General features: G+C 41.3%; 1 protein-coding gene across 3 annotated transcripts in view; it reads left to right on the top strand.

Annotated features, from left to right (window-relative positions):
- The window catches only part of furinb (furin (paired basic amino acid cleaving enzyme) b), an 86,524-nt gene that overhangs the window by 42,198 nt on the left and 18,816 nt on the right, over nucleotides 1-25,510 (top strand). For all 3 annotated transcript variants that reach the window (XM_035157613.2, XM_035157615.2, XM_035157614.2), the window contains 5 exons: nucleotides 1,893-1,991; nucleotides 8,658-8,753; nucleotides 10,612-10,740; nucleotides 11,411-11,487; nucleotides 24,810-24,898. In XM_035157613.2, the coding sequence (XP_035013504.1) occupies nucleotides 1,893-1,991; nucleotides 8,658-8,753; nucleotides 10,612-10,740; nucleotides 11,411-11,487; nucleotides 24,810-24,898 (490 nt within the window). The remainder of the gene's footprint in view (nucleotides 1-1,892; nucleotides 1,992-8,657; nucleotides 8,754-10,611; nucleotides 10,741-11,410; nucleotides 11,488-24,809; nucleotides 24,899-25,510) is intronic.

Here is a 25,510-nt window from a genome sequence, read left to right as displayed (position 1 = left end):
CAACTGAGGACCTTGCACTTCGGTGTCGTGCTTGAACTGAGGTGATGCCGGTCGCAGTTTTCCTCCTGAAACTGTAAATGATGTGTCTGGTTATTCAAAGTTTATCAGGTTTATTGATATAGAAGGTATTGCGTTTCCAAACCGCACCAAATTCCACACTGCACTTTCATGGTCCCTTATCAATACACGTGGCAAGTGTGAAGCTAATAAGATGATCGGTTCCTGAGATATGCTAAAGAGAGACAGACAGAGATTTCTGGAATTATACGATAGAAGATCTCTGCATCTAGTCCTCAATCGACGTGTGTATATCTGCTTGATATGTAGGAATACAATGATTAACTGGTATTTTTCAACTTGATCACATAAGCTATTGGATCTGTGTTTTTAAATCAGTGTAGAGATTTTTATGTGGACATTTTTCCATTTCATTGGCCACATTTTCATCATTCACGGTCTTTTTGGAAATGTGTCTCCATACAAAAGCAGCCTTTAAGCAGCCAGAAGCATCTTTAGCTGCAAGCTACATGAACTCGAAGGGAAAAACTATAATTTCTGCTTAAAACCGAGTAAATTAGGACCGATCTTCACTCTGATTATATCTAAATGATCACAGATTTTAAAATCAAGTCTTAATTACAAATATTTGACAAATAAAGTCAAGTTGGCCGACAATGGGCTGGCAGCTCTACTGTATATCAGTTCTGCCAGACTGGGCCTCCAAGTTCCAGCCTCCAGTCTGGGCGGCTCGCAGACAGCCAGTCGGCAGAATGAGCCTGCAGCCCCAGGAGAACCTGCCATCCTGCTGCGTCTGCGCTTCTCCCCCTTCACACACATCCATCCTGCCCAGCCGGGCCTGTCAAACCCTGCGTCTCCTCTCATCCCTTCACCTCCCTCCGTCATCTCCCTCCTCCTTTTTCCCCCTCCTCTCTTCCTCCGCTCCACTGGGCTTGTGAAGGTGAGCCAGTCCCCAGTGGCACAGCTGTACAGATTGCAGTGCTTCCTCTTCAAATGGAGGCTCCTCTCTCTCGTGAATACCTGCGTAGAGAGCGATGGTGCGGCTCCTCCTCGTCCTCTTCCTTGACCTTCTGTTTGGTTATTTTTGTCTTTTTACCCCACACCTATCTCTGGACATCTGTATTATTTATTTTTCTGTCTTGCTCTCAGGTCAGCTTAAGTGAGGAGGGCCCAGGCTGCTCAATGTGTCACGTGTGAGCAGGGCTGAGAAAACGAAAAGCCCCAAGGTTTGAGGCCGGTTTGATGAAAGCTGTGACCCAATCACTTGTCCTTAAAAGCTCTTTCATGAGAAGGATGTGTAAGGAAACAACGACAGCATCACAAAGAAAGCTTCAATATAGCTCTGAAGTGGCTCTCCCTCTAATAGATGCATCTAATCATTTCACTCAGGTCGTGTCCATCTGCAGCCGTGTAATGGATGTCTCCCTCTTGATGCATCTCTTTGTGTGTCTTACATTTTTTCTCCCGTCTGTAGAGTCTCTCCACGCACTCCCAGGTTTGCTTCCAGAATAAAAATGTTCATCTCATTTAAACTAAGATAAAATCGCCATTTTATCATACAACTCTCATGATGCCTTTATGGCGCTTCGGTGGATAAGACTCACGGTTATGGGTGCTAGTAAAATAAAGGTGTTTCGTCTGTGATAAAGTGAAGAGATGCTCACGTTTCAACGAGCCAGAATATTAATGGACACTCGTTTAGAATATAGACCGAAATCGCCAAGCTTCGATGTCCAAATGTCTGATTTCAGCTCTTTTCGACGTAAACACATTTTCTCATGTGCACACGAACGCCTCGGTGAGCAGTGGAGTGTTATGAGGCTATTCTGTCGAAGCAGGTGAACTCATTCCTTTTTCCCTTTGTGTCTGTGCAGGTTTTTGGAGATTATTATCACTTCAGGCATCATGCCGTGGAGAAGAGGGCTTTGTCCGGCCACAGGGGGATGCACATCAGACTGCAGAAAGAACCCCAGGTAAGACTGGTGTCAGCTCGCACACAGCTCATTGCAGCAACAAAAGGCCAGAAGACAGATTGGATTGCACGCAATGAGTGTGTGTATCACAAGAGAAAAGAATGCCAACATCAGTGACAGCTTGTCTACTCTGAATCTTTTTGCAGTCCCCTCCATCTGTCCCGCTGACCAAATCCAAGTTTGCTGTGGAGCTGCAAATATGCTAAATAAACCCTCCCATCAAAACAGCACAACAGCTGGGAGAGTCACTGTTCTTGGCCTTGCTTTTCTTTATCCTTGTTAAACCATTGTTTGCACTTAAATGTTAACTAGAGGGGAAGATTGGAATTCATTAGTGCAACATCCAAAAACAGGAACATTGTTCAACCCGGGTGTCACTTTCATTTGGACATCTGGTCCTGGATTCACACTCAAGCCATCCACCAATTTATACCTGGCATACTCTGCAAATCTGTGTAATACAGTAGTTGAGTCTGCATAAAAATTACAACAGAATGAATAGTTTTTTTTGTCTTGTTAGGGATTTAGTGAGACCTACAGTACATATAGCTGCTGTCGGACATGCACTGAAGTCCGAACATTTTACTGACATTTTCTGATGTTTCTAACACGTGACGAACACAGAACTGGAACAATACAAATCAGCATGAGAAAACCATTCACGTAGAACATGCTGAAGAAGATGTTAACTTGGAAAGACGACTAGATTTGAGAGCTTTTGGCTATCGAGCCCTCGCTGGCTCAGATGAAAACAGCATCCTGCATGCACTACCCATATGCCACACCTCACCCTAATGGTCTAGAAAATGTAATTCTAGTTCATGTCTAAAAACGTCTATAGAAGGTAGTGGTCATGAAATCCAGAATGACATGTTTGTATCAGCTATATGGGCTGTGTTTGAATATCCTCGAACAAATTATGTCTAAGTTAAAGTCTTTTTTTGACTAAGTGACGGCCCTTTTGTTGAGGTCAGAGGTCTGCACCAGCATGTCTGAAAAACAGCTCAAGTTTGCACTATTCACAGGAGAAAGGTTTGACATTATTCAAAAATTGTTTCAAATTTGAGAAACTTCACTGAAAGTGACTTTAAACAGTGAAAGCCTTAAGAGGGAATGGAGGAGGGCAGATAGCACTTACTATGTCTTCTAACCTTCATGAATAATAAGAACCCTTTTCTGTATAAAGACAGGTTCCTTGCATATTAAAACTCGTCCAAAGACGAGGAACACATTTGTAGGATAATTCTGCTTAACAATCTTTGTACTTATTATTACATTTTATATTATACGCATTTTCTTGAATTGTCTTGCAGCTGAATTTACGCCACCCAGCAGCCTTTAGATCTCAGCATATCAAGCTGAGCCACTAAAAAGAGAACATGCTAGATTTCATCTTTGGAAAAAAGGCATTTACTCGCGCGCAAGGATGGTAATTAGATGTGAAATTTAAAGATTACTACAGCCCTCTGTTGTGAAGGCATCATGAGATTTGCTAATACAACTGGCTTATATATGAACATTTTTATTTTTCTCACTAATCAGAAGCTCACATTATGTGGGTTGTATTATCTAATCATCAATGCGCAGAGGAGAAACCAAGCAAACACACTTTCCAAATGAACTTGCAGCTTCAGTTCTGTGTGGGGTTGTTACAAATATAAATGCGTTGTTAGAACTAAGAATGTCATGACCTTTTACAAGCTGTGTTCATGGACTTTGTTGCATTTATTCACACCTGAGCCGAGGGAGGCAATATTACTCAGAGGAGAGTGGGCAAAAATGCCATAAAGGTCCTGCTAACAAAAATAGGGATACTCCGCAAAGCTCACATTGAATGGTTTTCTTTTGTTATCGAAAAAACTCATTTCGAAAATAGTTCTGTTGACAGTGACAACTGTGGAACGATGTTTCTGAGAAGAGATTCCTCTGTTGTAAGGTTTTGAAGCTTCAATTGCTGCAAACAAAGCACTTCACCTACATTGAATTCAATGGCGAAAAATAGGCTTTGTTTGACTCCTAACACTCAGGTAACATCACATCTTGTTTTTTTCTGAGTTAAAGTCATTTTAGCCTGACCAATATGGATTTATAGGGTAGATGCCTATACCGAGATTATGGAGTAAAAGAAATTCCAATACTCATATATCGGCCGATATGTATATTTAAAAAACAAATTTAACCATAAACCTTATTATTAATAACCATACAAATACAACCAAATATATAGAATGAGAATTAAGAGAGTAAACATGGATTTTTGTTTACGTAATTCTAAATATATCTGCAAACATTAACATGGACACTGATGTGCCTGTGAGAGGCTTTCTGCCAACTGATAAATCCAGTCTTTTCTTCACCCTTAAGATGTTTCCCATCAATTTCAACTCAGGCAGAAGCTGCAAACAACCATGCACGCACATTTGTGCGGTAGCCATCCTCTCTTTCAGTGCTGGCAACAACCTGCTGCCAAGTTTACACTGGAAACACTGGAGGCAGTGAGTGATAATTGCTGCTATTTAAAAGCAACTTGAGAGGGACCTGGACGGTGCAGAAAAGGGGGCAGTTAGGACGTGAGAACAGACCTGCTCCAAATCCATTAGTATCAAGGTGGACCTGCCAAGTAGAGCCAGAGGACTAATCTCCAGCTTCTCCTGAGTCCAAGTCAAGGTGGCTGAGAAGAGGACTGGTGCTGCCTGACAGGTGCTGCGGCCCCAAGACATCATTAGTGAGATATGGTGACTTTCACCAAGGCAGGTGGTGTACAGGGTCAAAGTTAATGGATGTTAACTAGAGAGTCGATTATGGAGCCACCCAGTTATTAGACAGAGTTGTCTGCCTAGTAGCTGGATGGCTCCATAATCAACAACAAATGAGGTTTATTCTGGGCAGTGATAGAGGTAAGGGCCTGTCTGTTTTACTGAAAAGGATTTTAATGATGCACCGGATTTTATAGTTCTATGAAATCATGAGGCAAAACATGCACTGTTGAAACAGGAGGACAGTTTGTGTGTAGCTGAAATGGACCAGAATTAATCAGGAAGATAGGAACTGACGTTTACTGTGTTTTTATGGTTTCTTCTATTTGTAAATACCAAATAAAGGTGAAAGCATCTTGGATTTAAAACTGCAGCCCTAACAACAGAGACAGAGACATAAAGCCTCATCCAATTTTAAGAGATTTCAGAGAGCGATTTCATCTGGCAGGCTCATCTCAGTCGGAAGGTCGGCAGTTCAAGTCAACACAGTGCTTGAACCTCTAACAATTCAGGGCACCGGGTTTCTGGCTACGGAAAAACCGTTTGTCCCTGGGTTACCTATCCACCCACACAGCCAACAAACAGACGAAACCTGAGGCAGAGCACGGCCGCTGCCAAAAAAACACCACAGCATGAGTGAGACGGTTTGTGTCTGTGAGGGCATGTGATCCCCAGAACAAGGGGGAAAGAAAAGGTTCAGCTTCCCCTGCTAAACAGGAAACTGATTTTTTTTAAAAGGCAATGAAAACATAATGGTTGGATTTGGATTAGGCGCTGCTAAGCTTCGAGCTGGTTGCAGTATTTCTCCTCTGTTATCCAGCCGCTCTCTCTGACATTACCTCCATTGTCTCTTTTCCTCTGCTCCGTGGTGCTAACACGCCGCTTATCACCACCCCCCTTTGAATAATCACACAGTGGCAAGATGACATTTGCCGCTGCATAGGCTTTTACCATTATGCTTGTGAGGGCTGTTTGTCATCCCCTTTCCACACCCCACACCTTCTCTATGAGGAGAGGAATCGATTTGTTTTGGGGTGGCTGGTTCTGTTCAAACCCGCAGTGTAAGTCAGCTTACTGCATGCTGTGTTTCAGAGGGCCTTTACCCTACGTCTCCTCTCCCTCTCCTCCTCTCCATCTTTCTCTCGGTCTCGCCCTTTCTGCAGTTTTGCGACAGAGTTTCACCTTATTTTTCCAGTCTGAAAGAGCACACTGTGTTTTTAAGGTGCTATATGAGGTCGTACTGTGTAAGGAGGAGGCTGCCAGTATTCAATATTCGTTTTTGCTGTCGACGAGTCATGAAGAAATCCTGGATCCACCCCAATAAATAGGTTCTTATTTAACACCAAAATTAGCAGGTATACACAGGTTTTTATATATGCCTGTAAACCCTCTAAAAGAGGAAATTTACTATTTTCCCATTGTCGGTAGAGGAGTTTGCCTTTCTGTTTTTTCCCCCCCGGTGAGTCATGTTCAACGTCATGCACTTACTGGAAATTTCTAGCTCTCTCACCTCGCTGTCTTGCGAGTGTTTCATCTTATACGATATGAAGACAAAATGGCTGTTACATATGATCTCATGGCTATTTATAAACCCAAGCCTGGATGTTAAACTCATGGCACAACATTTGCACCGGACAGGGTGCAGTATCAGCATCTACAATAAAGCAGAAATCAGTGCGTTCACCTGGATGTCATGTGTTCATCACTGCACATCGGAGCTGGAGCCAATAAAAATCTGTGTCTACTGCAGAGTCATTAGTCCCTGCAGTGATTACCAATTGTGTTAATTCCCATTGCAGAAAAAGGCCAGATGTTAGTGGATGTTAATGTTTTTTTAACCAGTGGAAAAGGGAAAGTCAGGTTTCATGGAAATTCACTCAGTAGTTTTGTATAATGCTGCTGAAACCACCAAACAGCCTTGGGTGGAAACCTAACCTCCATGGCGGAGGTCATTAATATTTAAGTGGCCCCTTGAATAGATCCTGACTTCTATGTGAGGAGCCATTGATTTACATTTCCTGAAACAGTGAATGTGGGATCAACACAAAATATTCTGCAGTGCTTATTTTATTCATTAAGTGTGACTCACTGGCGGATTAATGGTGTTTGAACAACAATGGAGCTCTATAGAAGATGGATCAAGCTTTTTATACGCACTCACATAAAGTATTTGAACAGTCACTTCTAATAACTTGAAGTCTTTTCCTGCAATTTGTTGATAATAACAAAAAATAGACCTATCTTCTGACATATCGTCTCTCTCTATAAACAGATTTATAGATAAAAGCACAGTCTACAGTGTCTCTGTTGCAGACAATACCAGTGTGGCTCCTTCAGCTTAGTCATCAGACAGGAAAGCCCTCAGGACATCACAAGAGAGATGGAACAAATAGTTTATTGCTGCAGTGGATTACACATGTGTAGCCTTTGCGGGAGACCTCCCTGTTGTCTCATGATTGCTTCTTTGTCGGGTTTCGTTTGCCTCTTACTCTTCACCATTGTCCCAGACCTCATGGTTCGCAGTTCTCTGTGTTGTATTTACTCCTCCTTCGCTCACTCGGTTTACAGGAGGATATGGATCAGACCTTGTTTTCCTCAGTTGGTGATCTGCCTGAAATATGCAACAACGAAAACCATTACCTTAAATGAAATAGATTTAAAGTCCGTTTTCCGTGAATTTGCTAATGTTTTATCATTTGCATTAATTGACTTTATAAATGAAACACTAAAAATCAAACAATATCTGGCCGCAGACGGATCGTAATCTGGTTCATGTATCGGCCGTAATTTAGTTCTGATAATAATGTGATGTGCAGCCGTGCAGGGAGGTCGGTCATGTGCAGTTCTGAATGTAATGAAATGAGATAAATGTTAATTAGTCTAGGGTGACTTGAATAGGGTTAATGGTTTCACTCTCCCAGGCTTAGTCTTACACTATGGGGTTGGAGGAAAACCACAATCTGTAGCTGTTTGGAGGATTTTCTATTCATTTTCCTTCAGGTCGTGCACGTTACAAGAGCATGTAATCATATAATCAAGCAAGTAAGAAGAAGCCTCATTACCAGGATCCAGTCTGACCGTAACAAGCCAAAAAGAAAAAAAAGACACCACAGAAAGAACTAAAGTATAATACAATAACAAGTTGTGCTTTGAAGATGTGCCGGGTGCTGTAAAGGAAACGAGTTTAGACACGCTTCACTCGAGTGATACCAAAGTGGTTTCAGTTTAAACTTTGTCATCCTCAGCAAAACTTCAGCAAAGGATGCATTTATCAGTGACAATAACAGTTCACAGCAGCATTTTTTTAGGCTGCTGTAGAAGATGAATGTCTGTGCTATGCAAAAACCCGGATGCCATGTTTAAAAAAATTAAAGGGAGAAGAATAGCTATAGTTATCCTTTGTTTAATTAGTATTATATCAAAGCATGAGACCATATATAATGTTTTTTGTAACCTCACAAACAAAACTACATATAAAATTACATGAACTATGATATTATCATTCGCTGTCACCCGCCCCCTACCAAGCCGGTGCATATCCCAGCATGCTCCAGGACTTCAAAGCCCCCTACTCTGCATCTCAGGACTGAAATAAATTAGATTTGCTTTACATCTCTTCCTCTCTGTCTCTCTAAGTCATTACTTGTTGAGCGCAGCTGAGGACATGTTGTTCCACATCTGCAAGCTGTGGGACATTGCAACAATTTCTGAAATTATAGCCCTGGAAATGATACAATAGCATGTGACACTGTGTAAACTCAATTTCTTTCGTGTGTGTGTGTGTGTGTGTGTGTGTGTGTGTGTGTGTGTGTGTGTGTGTGTGTGTGTGTGTGTGTGTGTGTGTGTGTGTGTGTGTGTGTGTGTGTGTGTGTGTGTGTGTGTGTGTGTGTGTGTGTGTGTGTGTTTGCAGGTCCTGTGGATGGAGCAGCAAGTGGTGAGGAAAAGGAAGAGGAGGGATGTGTATGAAGACCCAACAGACCCTGATTTCCCCAAGCAGTGGTACCTGGTGGGTGACGGTCTCTGATCTTTACAGCCTAGACCTCATTATTCTGACTTTATGGTTGTGTGCTGACAATTGTAGCAATGAGGGGATTTTTCAATACCTGGTTCGTTTAAAACAGAAGTGTGGAACCTTTTTTTATCAAGGGCCATTTCATTTTTTTAGAGCATATTTCGCGGACCATATACATCATTGGACATTTGTTGTATTTTGCACTTGTTTTTGTCTCTGTCCTCATTTGTTTGTCGTTATGATTGTTACCTTTACTAGTGTATTTTCTATTGATGCGAAGAATGTGAATTAATGTCTGTGAAAGTTGCTGAAACTTTACTAACTCCCCATGCAATGACTGCAACTGTCTCTCTTTGTCAAGGTGTCTGACGTCAGATGGTAATGATGGTGATGATGATGATGACACTCACATTTCACATGTTTTATTCTTAATATCTTCATGGCCATTGGACATTGAGAAATCAAGTATAGGCAAAAAAAGTTTGGTGAGGCAAGGAACAATAATAAGTAAGACATTACTTCCCAAACATGACTTCCCAAAACCAAGAACCAAAAGCATAAAAACTTTGGAATTGAGTGAAAATATCTTCCGGGCCTTATTGATTGGACCCAAACATTATATAGAAAAACTAGCTTTGGGCAAAATGCTGTTGCCACTTTCCTGGATTCTCTCTGTTTAGAGTCAGAACGACCCACACGGTCAGTCAGATAAGTATAAATTGAATTGCTGTTTCCTAGACAAACCCTGTCAGCTGTAGTTTAATCAGTGTCCCCACCAACACAAGGTTTCCACAGTCAAATGATAAGTATAATGCAAGGCAACCTAGGATTGCTTGGTTGAATGTTAAATGAAATGTCAGGACAGATCCACTACTAAACTGTATCACCTGTGAAACATTGTTAGAAAATGTCCCTGGCTCTGTCTGTGTCGTTATTTGCAGCTTTTCTCCGAGATGCTTCAATTTGCCCTAATCTTCGCTCTTTTTTCCTTTTCATATTCACAAATCCTCTGTCACTGCAACGGATTAATGACAACTTTGACTATCCCAGACATAAATCACCAGTGAATAGATGTTGTGAAACCACATGTGCCATTCAGCATTAGAGCCCTTTATCGCCTGGGGACTTAAACACTTTTTCTCCTATTTAACAGTTTTCTACATACTGTGGTTCTGCCATGAAAACAAAACAAAGACGGTTTAGCTGAGGGCATATGTCACCAGTGGGTTTTCTCTTGGTAATACAATACAAATAAGGTATTTTAAGTTAAATTTAACATTGGTTTATTCTGTTACATGGGTCTGTTACCTATTGGTATTATACAGTGGTGCAGATGAGGTTGTCTGTGATGTTTTCCCTCAATCTGTCCCCCTGCAACCATCTTCTTCACCTCTGGAGCTCACATACTCTTCACACCTTTCACAGTAGGGATTTTCTATTGTTCATCCTAATCACACTTTACCAGTATCTCTGCATCCCATCCCTGATTTGCCCCCACGTCCTCTCAAAGCTTGCAGACTCTTACTTCTCTTGCATGTGAGGCAAATGCTCCCACCAAGATGTCTGACCTGCCACTGGTCCTGTCTGTTTATTGACAGTGTAACTACAGTAGGATGCTCACAATGGGCAGCTCAGCCGGATGCAGCAATGAGGCAATACAATTGGATATTATGTGTTCATGAAGCACCTTATCTTCCTTTTCACATCTTGGGTGTTTATTTCTGTATCAAGTTTTTTATTTTTAGCACATCTTTGTACATGATTCAACTGACTGACTCCTTTCTGTTGGACTTCTGGGAAGTATCAGTCACAGCAGATTGACAGCTGAACTGCAGATCTGTGTCTGTTCCAGACCACCCCATCGCATCAAGACCTGAATACCAAAGTGGCCTGGGCTCAGGGCTACACGGGAAAAGGCGTTGTGGTGACTATCCTGGACGACGGCATTGAGAAAGACCATCCTGATCTCATCAACAATTATGTGAGTCAAAAACACACTGTAGAAGAACATATAAATAAATAAATACATCACCGACAGCATGAAGAGACAGTTAAAGTGGCAGAATTGGTGTCCTAATTAGTTCATTATTAACAGACTACGCACCACACTGACCCCACACTCTGTGGAAATCAGTAGAAAAGCCGTCTATTAAAGGACTGAGTAGTCCGGGTTCGTTTAATGAGGGTTCATTATTGTGATTGCCCGCTGAATATTTGTGCATCGGAGTGACTGCATGCCCGTCGCCGCCGCAGGAACATGCACAGCTAAAGCAGAAAGTTATGCTGATGTCTGCCCACCTAAGACTCTAAAAACTTGGATTTATGGAGGTTTCGACGGGCCTCCTAGCAACTGGATTTTCCGTGACTCCTGCTGCAGACCTGTGTGTGTGTGTATGAGAAAGAGAGAGTGTGTGTGTGTGCGCAGTAGCACAGCAGTTGTGTGATGATATGTGAATCCTCATTTTCTACTCTGCGTGCTGCTGTTTGCATATGCATGTAAAAACTAACCTCTTGTTGCATTCGTATTTCTTAATGCGCCAGACACTCGTCCGTTAAATAGCATTTTAATCTCTTGGGTTGATGGTGGTTTGTTAAAATGGTTCAACAATTTCAAAATGTACATCCTTAACCCTTCTCCATGTGACCCTTAGGACCCTGAGGCCAGCTATGATGTGAACGATGGAGACGCTGATCCCCAACCAAGATACACGCAGCGAAATGAGAACAGGTAATTCAAGTCAAAGCCATGATCCTGAATTGGGCTTTACTGCTTCAAAACGGGCTTTCAAACTTTATGGAAATTTGGCAAACTGGTGCAGACACAATTCATTTTATTGTGATTCTAAGTACACATTACCATAGACTGACAAATAATATGGATTTGGATTTTCCCTTTTATCAAACAAGCTTTGTCCAACCCTTTGTTGTTTACGTCTGGGACTTGCTCACTGTACAGTAACTGTTTGCTGACAGGGAATGATACTGATGAGAAGGCACCCACTCTTACGGTCCAGCGCTTATGGCTGAAGTATTTACATTTAAAAACCCAATTATAAAAAGTTTGAAAGCAGTAGTGCACTCATTCTGCACAATCCTTTTTTCTTTTTTTTTCTTGCTCCAGTACACAAGCCAAGCTGCTGTGGCTGCATTTTAAGTTCCAGCCTGCACAGCCCCACAGCTACTCTGGCACTTATTTGTTGCTAATACGGTACTTGTTTACTTGCCCTCAGTGATTCATGCTCTTCCCTTCCAGTGTTTGGTGATCGCATTAAAACAAATTTTAATGATGGAATACTAAAGCACTAGCGAGGGCAAATCCTAAACCTTCCTCCCCCCTCCCCATCTTCGTCTCTCCAAACTCTTCGGTCCTCCGCCTTAGTCCAATCCCCCTGGATCAGATGAGAAGCTACATCTCGCCTCTGAAATGCATAGCAGGATTTGTCTCAAATCTCTCTCTTTTCTGGGACGACTGCCACTAAGTCTTTCTGTACTTGTTTGTTGTTTGTTTTTGTCTCTTTTCTTCAGTTTCAAAGCGCGGCATCCTCTTGCGGTTGTTAAATAAGCCTAACAAGTTTCCAGAAGATAGTGGAAACTTTAGTATGAAAATCCAGCCGTTTGTGCACATTTCTTTTTTTTACACTTTCACAATGTTTATCTCTTTAAGCTGCTTCTGTTAGACACGTAGTGTCGTTTGTTTCACGTCCTCTGAAATGTGGCTGTTTCATCTACAGTATTTATTTATTGTGAAAGAGGTTAGCGTGAGCCGGCCTTTAAGCAGGGGCCTTGTTTCTCGTCCCTGCCGACGGCTCGGGCCCAGCCATGCACAGCGACCCCGGCCCTTTCTGTCAGTGTAGAGTAGATCCCACTCCGTCCTGCTGATGGAACAAAGCACTACTGGAGGGGATTACTCCCTGCCTCTGGTTCACTTCAGCTCCCTAACTGCAGCACATTGCTGCTTCAGAGAGACACACTCACGCACATAATAAAATCTCAGAGCGCACAGATTCGCACTCACACACACTCTACTACCCATGTCACTGGAATTGCCAGAGCAATTATCTTGGACTGGATCAATTATGGGCATGGAATAAAAAGCAAGGGTGTGTCGGCATGTCTGCAGCGTGGAGCGGCACTGTTTGGAATGACCTGCGGACAAATTATATCCAATGAGTTATGTAAATCACCCCAGAGTAATACAAGCAGACAGTGAGTAATGCTCACAGCCCCCTCACAATGAGATTATATGAATATATTCATAGGACAACAAAAACAAAAGGAGAGTCGGGGGCAGGCATTTTACATAGTCATGAAGCCAGTTCATTTGTACTGATGACATGTCGAACCAAATGTAAAAATTCGTCATTCAGGTGTTTCCCATAGAGATGCTCCAGACTCTTGAGAAGCAGTCCTGGCCTTTATCTCTAAAGGGGCTGCAGGTTGAAGGCTGGTTGGAGTCAGGCCAGGTAGTTAATCCATTTGGGCTCCACCATGACAATATTTGTCTTGTTTTTTTTCTACTTCTCCTCCATTAGTGTGGTATGGATGTATTGGGTTAGGAGTGGAAGACAGCATGATTGATTTCATCTCCTGTCTACAGCCTGTCAGTAAAACCAAATGCTCCACATTTTAAAAGCCTCAGTGAGAGACAAGAGGTCTGAGCAATATGCACGTCTTTCATATAAATGCTCAATATTATATCGAGGATATTAATCAAGATATAACAATACACCTATTTTTTCATTTCTAAATATATCAAGATAGACCAGATGATAAGATCTATGATGTCATATTATCACGACCGATTTCATTAAAATCTGTAACCATGAAACGAGGATATTGAATTATTATCCAGTCTCACAAAAAAACATTCTGTAGTTTTTAATGTCTCCGGAAATCATTAATATTTAATCCTGCTTAATTTTTTATGGATTTAAAGAAATGTGATACAATATCTAAATTATAATATATATTACAGCTGTAATGTATAATACATAGCCTATGTTAATATTCAAACTGAATGTAGACAGGCTGAGAAAATAGGTTGAATTTCTGAAAGCATCTACAGACATGCATAACTTTCCCTTCTTCTGATGTATTCAGCCACACACACACACACACACACACACACACACACACACACACACACACACACACACACACACACACACACACACAAACCAGTTATTAGCTCCTATTGGGAACTTCTCACGGGGGGTGCATTAATTGACATCAAAATGCCTCTGTGGAAGATTGCACAGTGACAGCCTTGATTAGAAAATGACTGACATTTTACACAGCCTTGTGTGTCCTTGAGCCCAAACCAATCCATCAGCACCTGAATACTAATACAAACTTAAGGCTGAGAGGATGAAGGAAGAGGTGTGATGGCTAATTTGAATGATGGCATTTAAAAAACGAAGAAGAAAAGTGTTTATATGCGTCTCTCGCCCTGCGAGATAGCTTTGTCCTTGGTGGCAAATAGCTATTTGTTTCTCTGAGCATGAAAGTGCTTCCTCAGCAGAAATAACCTGAATAGGGAAAAAGGCAAATGCAGCTGCACCCGTTGCTGCCGGAGACACACATCTCAAGTTTAATTTTGCTGTATTTTTCATTTCTTACAGCATTAGTCAAGGTCAGACAGGTAGCCCGTGCATTAAACAGCTGGTGGAGGCCCTGCAGTTATTAAGAGGTGAACAAGGTCGCTCTAAGTAGGTTACATACTTAATCAAATGATATGTTTAGGAATTTGCATGCTGTGAATTTTCTGTATTTTCTGTATGCAAGAGCGTGGTCTTGAACGAGGGCGTCAATAATTTGTTAATACCAATTTTTGCATCTTTCCCATTAAAAATGCTTCATGAAAGATTCACATTTCAGAAACAGATTAGAACACTGATTATTTTCTTCTACATTTGTTAACTCGCTATCATTTTTCATCACATCTCATCGCTGCGTCTCTCAACTCTGTTCTCCAAAAGCGTGATCTTTCATTTTGAGGGCATCATTTCTTCATTTCACGGTCACATTTTGCATTGCTCTCTCTCAAAACCCTGCCCACTCTTCTCAAATAGCCGCTGCTCCCATGCAAATGTGCTCCGCTCCTACTGGGAACAGTTAGGGTGCACTCACAGACACTGTTACTGCACAAAAGCCCCGTGCTTCACGGTTTGAGTCCCTCTCCTTGTGCTCGGGCTGTTTCTGTGTGATCACAAAACTTCTGCTCTCAGATTTTTGCTCTCAATCTAAATGTTTTTTGTGCTTTTCTGTCTGCACAAAAAAAAAAAAATGTTAATGTAGTCTCATTGAACTGGGCTCTGAGTATTTTGTGTACTTAGCTGACATCAAACAGAAATCTCAATCCAATTTGAATTCCGCCTGCAACACCAGTAAAAAGGAAAATGGCAATGAGCTTAAATGCTATCTTCGGGCGCCGTGTCCTTGTCCAGAGGCTGCCAGACATGTGGCTTCTAAGGCCGGCAACGCTGTTTAAGTATATGAATGCAAATTAAAAGCGCCTGCCCTCGGTGCCCTGTGCTCTGCAGATCCACAGCCTTGCCGTACGTCTGCTGGGTGGATGTGTACGGAGTCTGTATGGAGGTAATAAACCTGAGTGATCGAGGAGGTGATACGGGAAAAATCTGATTGAAGGAAAAGGAGAGCACATATCAAAGAAGACAGCAGCATTGTTTACAGGAGCACCTCTCTTACAGTGTTTGACACATTAGCAGGTCACAACTGCTCTGCATTGACGTCGCTGCTGACACATTGTCGAGCTCCGTATTCTTTGGAATTGGCTTCTTCAAAAATCTGTGCACATCTGCTCTGTCAAGTTTTCTTCTCAGCAGTTTCAGGGGCATATCACATGTTTAAATGGAAATACAAAACAAAACACTTGAGTCTCTGAATTGCATAAAGTGTTTTTCTCTCTGCTATCAAATGTTCAGGAGGATTCAGAACCCTTAACTTTTTGCAATTTTGTGTTGTGGCTTTTTATTTCAAAATGAAAAGATTGTTTCAGTCTACACCCAATAATCCGTAACAGTGAGAACATAACAGTGAGAACATAACAGTGAGAACATAATTTTTAGGAAAGGAAGTATATTAAAGATCAAAAGCTTCTATTTAGTACTGACCATGAGACACAGAACCTGATTGTTTATGAATGTTATGATATCTAACTTATCTGGTGCAATACATTAAGACTTAAAGATCTAATATACAGGAAAAACTACCTAAAGAAGGTAAGATTGTTGGATGTAACAAATTCTCCATCGACCTCCATTATAAAACTGTGGTGAGGAACAGATCAGGTCAAAGCTCCAGAGTCCTGGAAGGAGAACCATCTCCCATCAGTCAGGCCTGGTGAAGCCACTTTGAGTAAAAGACAAATAACAGCCTGCGTGGAGTGTTACTGAGGTCTCTGAGAGCATGAGAAAAAAGATTCTCTGGTTTGATGAGACGAAACCTGAACACAAAGTATGTCTGTCTATCACTGGGTTAATATCCATCCCTGTGGAGGGATGTGACAGGAAGACAAGAAGAAAAAAAAACCTCTTCTAATTGCACGTGATCAAAGACTGGGCTGATGATTCATCTTTCATCATAACAACTGAAACCACGTAGCCAAGACAACAATGGAGTGGCTTTGGACAAGTCTCTGACTGTCCTTCGATGGCTTGGCCAAAACATCTGTGGGGAAACCCGACGCTGGCAGCTCATAGACGCTTGTCATCCAATCTGAGGGATCCTGAGGGGATCTGCCACAAAGAAGGGGGTGAACTGCCCAAATCCAGGTTTGCAAAGCTGGTAGCTACTTAACCAAGAGAACTCAAAGGTGTAATTTGTGTCAAGGACCCTCTACGAATAATTTCGTGAATGAGAGATTTCAGTTTTTAATTTAAAATCTCCTTAGACATGTTTTAACTTTGTCATTAGAGTTGTGGAGTGTAAATTAATAAGCAAATGAGCACAAATGGCAGTGTTATCCATTAAGATTTACTGAAGTTCTGAATCCTGAAGCTTCTGTAGATAAACAAGCTCTTGTTTGTTTTCAGCGAGTAAAGACTCAACGCACTTTAGTCAAAACTCGTGTGAGCCTTTCGAGACTTCATTTGTCATTCCGAGCGCACACCCGACAGTTTGACTCAAGTTTTCTCCGACACTTCAGTTGACTTTTGACAGTGTGTGTGTGTGGGAAAAGAAAAGCGAGAAAACAAGAACAATATTTTCCACTATTTACTCTTACACCGTCCCCTGCTGCAGATAAATGCCCTGAACTGTTTACTCCGAGTTTATCAATTATAGTTTACAAAGCTGCCACCTTTTGTCCAACCTGAATAATGCAAAATCACTGTCCCCTCAACTTGTTTACTCTAGTGGGGAGAGGCTTGTTTATTCTCTGGACAGCCTGACAGACTTTGCACAGGTGATGTCTGCAGGGGCCTCGCTCTTTAACCTGACTCCTCTGGCTTTCTGTTTGCTCTCCTGCTCGTGTTTTTCACTCCAGACAAAGGCAGCAGATTGAAGGCGGCTGTTTTCTAAAGATTTTGACGAGGTATAGCCCTTTGTTGATCGAAGTGTAGTCCAAGGCCAAACCTCATTCTACAAGACATTACTGATCACACAGAGCTCGTCGATATTACTCTGCCCAGTTGACTGGATACCGATGAAAGGGATGTTTAAAGCGCTCGTGTCAGCGCTGTGTGAAGATTGGCCTGTGTAGACATGCGATGTGGAACAATTTGTTTTTAAACCAGTTAGGTTGCTGAAGTATTTGAAGTAATTTAAACATCCTTTATTGTTTTTTCTAATTTGGTGTCAGGGCATCTCTCTTTTCAAGCACCTCACCATTGAGCAATACAGACATTAATATTTTCTCTCCTACAATAGTGCTCCATATAGCAGAGTAATACTATATTTTATTCAGAGAGTAGCACAGCTGTTACTGTGTTGCCTTACAGTAAAAAAAAAAACAGACATTGATTTCGAGCCCCCTCCTTTGAGGAGTTAGATTTATTCCCTCCTTGTCTCCTTGGGTTTCCTCCCACATAAGGACTTGTCAAATGCACTGGAGGTTCTATATTGCCTAAAGGTGTGAATGTTACTGTGTCTGTTTAATGATGACGGACTGACAACTTTTCCAAAGTTCTAGATTCATCACTGTTAGGAATGCTCTAAAAGAAAGTTATTCAAGATGGGTTAATTTTCTCAAACCTAAAACATTAAAAGCTTGAATTTGAAACACACACATCTGATCATCATCGGAGACAACGTTGCTGTGTTTGCCCACGGAATGAAAAAGATCTCCACTTCTGTGAAACTATTAGAACAGACCTGCCTGAGGCTGAGCTGAGCCGAGCAGAGCAGAAAATAGCCTAATCCTTTTGGCAGCTGCAGGGAACGGACTCTTTTCAGTCCATCTGAAAACTGATATAAACCAACAAAGCAATGCACAGTGGCAGATCCTGCAGTTTAACCAGGCATAGCTTAGACATCCGTCACACCCGGTGATGTATGTTTTAACACTCCCGCTGCATATACAGCACAAACACTACATGACTGTTTGCTGTTGATGCATTCGTCCTCCGTCTGTAAACAGATATTCTCAACACCGGAATCCATCGTTCTGCTTCAAGTGTTGTTTGAGAAGGAATGTCAAGCCAGCCAAGAGAAATAATGTGCTTTTCCTTCTCATTTGCTCGTAGCTCATAGTAAAACCTACTCATGAGGTTCAGTTTACTCCTGATAAAGACGACGACTCAGCCTGTTAAAACAGTCATGTCCTCTGTGCCTCCAGGGGAGCTTTCTGAAAAATGACTAATGATGAAACCAATGTTATCTCGGTTTCATCTTGAAATTTAACTCACAGTATCGTGGAGTTTGAAAGACAGAGATATCTAGGAGAAAGGGAGCGTCTGATGAAATGCTGGTCATGTTACATTCTGAGAAATGTCAGATCCAGTCTTTTTTGAGCTGCTTTGATTTTCAATGTCTGGATATTTCTGTCTCTGCGGTTTTGACTGTTGATTTTTTGAATCGGCCTCTCTATGACTCTCCAACTTTATAGAAGACACATAAATCAGTGGAACCCAGTTATAGTTATAGATCTTCATTGAGGGGTTACTCATGTAATCACACCCCAGGCTCTCTGTGGCTAGAGAGTTAGAGACAAAAAAAAAAACTGGTCGGCATGGGTTGCTTGTGTCTTCACTGCGAGTTTGCAACGTCAGTAGAGATTGTTGAGCGAAAAGAAAAATGAAAACTGTGAAGATTGAGTCTGATATAGATAAAACGTTATCTCCTTTTCAGAAACAGCCATTTCCACTGCAAACCTTTTGCTTCCCATAGTCCCAGCTCCCTGTCACGGTGAATTAAAAGGACATAAACACTTCGACTGCTTGGTCGGATATTCAGTAAAAAGACCAAACCAAGCTTCCCTCCTTCACTAACATCACAAATTAAATTATAGAATGAAAACAGTTATTGTTGGTTATATGGTCAAACTATAAAATGAAGCATTCAGGCTGTTACTGATATAATGACCGTACACAAGGGAAATTACATAAGATTTATTTTCACAATTCAGTATCACTCTGCGTGCGAGGGGGGAAAAGTGTAATTTGCTAAAACGATACCTAGAATATATATATTTATATTAAAGCAGGCAGAAAAACACAAATCACAGCCTTCCTGATTGGTGCCTGACCACGATTCGTGAGATTGCCAGTAGCCACGAGTGCCGATCCTCGCTCTAGAGCTCTTGGGCGACTGGATCTCGGTGAAAGTGCAGTAATATCGTACCCACACAGAGCGACATACATCCACTTAAGAATAAATAAAGGCTTCTCACCAGTTTTCAAGGCCGTCGTTCTCACACTGGACTGTTTCGAAGTGGTTGCGCAAAAAAACCAACAATAGTGAAATAAATTTGTGTGGAAAAAATGATAAAAAGAAATGCATGTAAGTTACCATGTTGCATAGCAACTCACTTACACTGCATGCAGGCAACAAGTGAGGCATATTTCTTTGTAAGAACAATTCTTTATGAATGCTTTATAAACAAGCTTGTAAATAAAGCTTTGAACTAAAATGCGTATAGAATTGCGATATTGCCAGTTATATGGTAACTGTTTAATGAAAGCAATAGCTCACTCTGGGCCATGATATATTGTGGTTTGTGTGGAGCGGATCAACGCCCCTTCTTACAACACATCTTAGCCTGGAGTGAGTTATTGCATAAGCATAATACACCCTTGTCAAATATGAGACATTATTCTGATGTTGAAAATCTAACACTGACCCAAAAATGAAAACCGACATAAGCTGGAGTTTAGAGCTTTTCATCTACTGATCCACATCCATCAAAGTTTGATATCAAATTTTACCTCATAACTGCTTACTATGTGTTTATAGTTTATGTACTGCATGTAAATGTAAGAGTAAATATTTCAGAGTGACTTACAATTATACCGAAACTGATGCAACAATAATCAATAAGATTCTTTTGCAGTTATTCAGTGAGTGGATGAATGCTGGACGTGTCTGCTTGCATTAATAGAAAGCACAGTCACCCGTATTGACCCTGTATGGTTTGTGGTTACAGTGCATTGCATCATGCCCGGAGACATTGTGTTTAGTGTCACGGCCACATTCCCCAGTAAATGACAGGCCAATGACTTGACCAAATATGGCCCCTTGTCCTCAGCAGGAGAGATAAAGACATTACAGCGCTCCGTCCCGTTTGCGTCTCCTGATAAGATAAGGCGGGTCACATTGGCTGCAGTGAATAGAACGTGTCTGGTTCAGCAGCCTGTTATCTCAGCCTCGAGCTTTGTTGGGCTTTTCTCTCCACTGCTTGTCTTTTGGACAAATCACGTAGTTTTAACAATCCTGCAGCGCGCACACTAATGACTCATTTTCTGTGATTGTTTTTCTTCCGAGATGACGCTGTGCTATTTTCAAATGCCTTCTGTTGTCTTGTCCGCGTCTCTTTGTGCAAAACTTTAACTTTTCTTGTCAAACTACTCTTAAGCCCGGCCTCATTTGTTGTCGCTTCTGTGACCTTTTTCAATCTACTTTAGATGGATGAAGAACGGAGGCGTTCAGTCGAGTTTCTCGGAAATCATTTCATTTCATGGACATTTGACAGATAAGATTGTCGCTTCGCCATAAACCCTTTTTCTGTGCTGGGGCGCGTCTGAGCCTCCTCCGATATATTAAACTGTTTTAGCTGAATTCAGTCCAGGCCAATCACTCATTCGCACACATGCACATGCAGATAGTATTCAAAACAGCGGTTTCTTGATGTGTACAGCGTCTCTATAAATGTCCTCCCCTATCTCTGACTCTGTGTTCACCCTGCCCGTCCTGGCTGACTCCCCCTGGTCTGAGGATATGAGCTGTGCTGTTGGACCAGAGAGGCCTTTTATGAAGCTGTGGATAAAACAATAACATGGATGCACAGACATTAGCAGCTAAAGGCATCACAGATCGCAAGACCTCTCCTCTTTTGACTCGGGCTGGTCTGTAATGTGGCTCATTGAATCACAAACAGATATTTGAATAATGAGCAAATTCAAAGCATCTTGGTTTCCGGAGTGAAAGCTGCAGGGGAGAAGGTCTTTGTTTGTTTATTAACCAAAATCATTGAGAGTTGATGCTTGAATTTGATAGTTAATTTCTGCACATGTTGTATTCTGGACCATGTCTCTGATCTGGTCGTAACTATGCATGTTTTTGGCCCATGTGAATGTTTCCAGGTTCTGTTCCCTAAAAGGATGTGACAGAATATGAACCTATTAGAAATTAATTGATCTCCAAATGTTAATGTAAAGAAAGTTGAATTACTTTGATTTGCAGCAACATTTCATACTACAACAAACAAGTTCAGACCTTTGAGCATTTATCATCTTAAAGCACAGTTTCCAAGAAAAATATCTCTAATATCTCTCTAATTTGATCTTGCTCTGGATGCCTGTGCATTAGACTGGTTGTGCAGCAGTGACCCGTGGCTATATTAAATCCCAAGAGCAGGCACTTAATGTCTTGGATGTTTTCAAATATACTTTCATCTGCATTTGTTTTTCTGTTTTCTGATATCTGGTTCATTAAAATCTAAAAATGCAGCGGGGCGAGCTGTGCCAGGTCGCTCCTGATGAGCACCGATGCTCAGTTTTTTTTTCTGTGTTCAAACATCCTGGCATATCCAGCAGCGCCATTAAATCGTCTCACTCGTATTTTTTTGTAAAACAGTAAAGTCACTCACTGGATCGCTGGTGTTAGCTGCATGAAGTGACTGACAGTCTCCTTTCAGCTCCCAGTCTGCCGCGTGTTGTGAGTGATTTACTCGTGGAAGAGCCTGTGGAGCCAGTCAGCCGAACGTTTGTCAGACGCGCAGTGGTGAGCTAAAGTCTAATGAGTGGGTTGGTACTCGCCTCTTAGCTGCTCTGATTCAACAATACATGCTCAGTAAAAGGTCTGCTCGCCACTTCCCATGCAGACGGAGATGTCCTGCTGTACGGAGATCGACATATCAGGAATCAAATTAACTGAAACTGGGTTGTGCCCCAAGCTTCTCTGTACTCTAGATGTTTTCTTTAATAGACAGCTAGATGAACTGATGTGTAATGAATCCCTTGTGTATATTAGGTTGTTAATGAATGTCAAGTTGCATTTTGCTCTGCATTACTTTCCCCCCTTTCAAACGCTGCTAAGAAATGGCCTCCCCGTTCAATAAATCCCAATCTAACCCCTGAGTACGTATATTGTTCTTGGGGGAGCCATCATCGCCGCCGCCATTAATACAATATGAGAGGAGCTAGTTAGCAGTAAAGCTGTGAAGTTTAACCTCACGATAGCAATGATAACATTTTAATTAGGTTTGTGATATATTGCACCCTGACATATGTTGTGCCGAGGCCCCTTCTATAGGGGCAAATCAGTCAGTGAAAAATCAGTCCTGTCAGGGCAATTGATTGCTTATGTAAAAATCACTTTAATGCTTGTAGTGGTCCCAGATCACGTCATGAATGATTTGTTAGGAAGAAAGATTTAACAGCAAAAATGATTTTTTTTCCCCACACTATCCTTTTTTTCTTCTTCTTCCTTTGACGTCATAAATAATGAGCTTTAAGACAGAAAGGAAGAAAGACAGGAAGATAGGACAAATTAGACAGAAGACAGTGGTGATCTTTTGCTAAAATGTGTCGGAGTGAACAAAACTGAGAATTAGCGGGCGGGTAATATATCACAGAGACACACAGAGTCTAATCAGGATCCCAGCTGGAGGCGTAGCCATGCTCTGACCCTGTGAAACGACTTTGTCCTCAGCCTCATCATCGGGGAGGTTGGGAGATCAAAAAAAAAAAAAGGAAGTCATTTTTTGGCTCTTCCAAAAACAAAACTGTGGATGTAATTAGCTCTGTTCCAATAACTTTCACACAGAGACGGCTGAGACACTGCGAACCTCCTTATCAGATATCTGCACTGTAATCAGGAGACAATCTTAATGACCTATGTTAAATGCCAAACACTCAATGCACTCCATCCATTTGCAGTCTGATCTCACGGCAAGTCGATGACACATTAATTCCTTTTTCACTAATGATTACTTTTCTCAGTTTCAATTTAGACTTTTCATCGTCGTGGATCTGTGGTGCTTTTCGGGAGTTGGAGTTTTTAAGTTTGTGAAGTCTCGGTGTGTTTGAAACCCCCGACAGCCTTCTATAGGGAACCTGTCTCTTCTCTGAAAGTCATGACTGGCTGAAGGTATTTCTGAGGGTCTGAATAGTTTATGTCCTTCAATTACACGTCACATTTCATTTGAATGTCACGTGGCTGGTGACTGTCAAAGTAAAGTTAGCTCTAGACGGGGCCAGTTCTGATTGGAAGAGCCTCCATCCTGTGAACTGAGCAGCTGGAGAAAAGAGTTCCTATATGTTTTATGAGAAACCAAAGAAAAAGGCTGTCTAGTATGTTTATTTAACAACTCTTGCAAGTACAGTATATTGACTATAGTCTCACAGGTACTGTATGTACTGCAGTACAAGTACAAGCTGTTATATCGCAGAGAAGACCTGGTCACTGATGGAAACTCATAAACATTCAGTGCTTAACTTTACTTTCAACCCCCTGAAAATGTGTTTATTGAGTTGAACAATCAAAACCTTGATGATTCTGCTTCTATTCTGTATTGATGTTGACAATTTTCCAGACCAAATGATTCTGTCTGTGTTTGTTTTAAAAGCTGTTTTTCCAACATGTGTGAACAATTGGCTGTGGACTTTCATAATTGACTTGGTCAGACACGGTCACAACAACAGGAAAATGCAGAAATCACCTGTTTTTGTTTACAGCACATCGACATAGTGTCGGCAACCTCATCACAGAGAGCGACTGACTTTTCACATTCACTCCCACTGAATCAGCACATGTCTGAAAGCAGCTTAAGTGTGTTTTGATTATTTAATTGACAAGTGCTGCAACAGAAGCCATGATCTCAAAATTTGATACAAATGTCACTTAAGTCTGATCGCTGCAAATGAACTACATAACATTACCTTTATCTATATATATATCTATATAAGTATAACTATACACTATAACTAAGACAAGGCTTTCTATTCCTTTACACTAAAGTGCAAATGGGACTTCTGGCTCTCAACACATCTTTGAATGTGTAACTCTGTGACAGGTTTTCATCTCTGAATGTGATGCCTGTTATGCTGTGAAGAAAAAAGAAATCGATCGGCGCTCTCTTCTTCTGTGTTCCTATAAGTCCTGAATTCTTTAACAACTTAAATAAAAAGCCTTTTATGTGAAAGGCACTTCAGGCTTCCTGGCATTTATTGTTGCAACTTACAACTGAAATTTGCTCTGGTTGTAAAAGGACCATTGGATTCATGCTTCTCTTTTGACTGTGCTGTATTTTTAGTAAAACTACATTTATATATATTGTTTAAATACTAATTTAATTACAAATTTTCATGTCCCTTTATGTTTCTTTACAATATTCCTCATCAACGTGGGTCTGTCTCTCTTTTCTCTTGGCAGACACGGGACCCGATGTGCAGGAGAAGTTGCGGCTGCAGCCAACAACGGTGTGTGTGGTGTGGGCGTGGCCTATAATGCTAAAATTGGAGGTGAGTGAAGCCGACCATCGGGATTTTTAATTTGGAAAAGTGTTTAAAATAATATCAATTGAAAACAGATTAATATTCATACAAATAAAAAAGTATATGCATAATCATATTTATGGTCAAACTAATTGATCTTTTGATTGATCCTTTTAATCTGGGACCTAAATCTGATTTGGCCAGGTCTCTTTATTTTAATATATTTCCATGGATTTTAAAGCTGATAACTGTCTTTTTTTCTTTTTGTGACTGATTTATTCTGTTGTTCAGTGCAAAGGGTAAATTGTGCTGTAGAGACAGACACACAATGAACTGTCCTTGATTCATTGCCACTGAGGAGAATAGCTTTTGATCTCTTTTTTCAATCTATTTCTATTGGAAATGAATGGATAGTTGCTTCATAGTGTGTGTGAGAGAGAGAGAGAGAGAGAGTGAGAGAGAGAGAGAGTGTGTGTGTGTGTGTGTGTGTGTGTGTGTGTGTGTGTGTGTGTGTGTGTGTGTGTGTGTGTGTGTGTACCTGTGACTCAACATAGAGTGCTTTCAAAATCAATTCATTCCCCTTTGCTTCGTTCACATTTAGTTCTGTCGCGTTCTTCTGCTAAAGTAACGAAAAGTTAT

Source organism: Hippoglossus stenolepis, chromosome 5, assembly GCF_022539355.2.
Source record: "Hippoglossus stenolepis isolate QCI-W04-F060 chromosome 5, HSTE1.2, whole genome shotgun sequence".
NCBI lineage: Eukaryota > Metazoa > Chordata > Actinopteri > Pleuronectiformes > Pleuronectidae > Hippoglossus > Hippoglossus stenolepis.
This window is presented reverse-complemented; position numbering and strand designations above follow the sequence as displayed.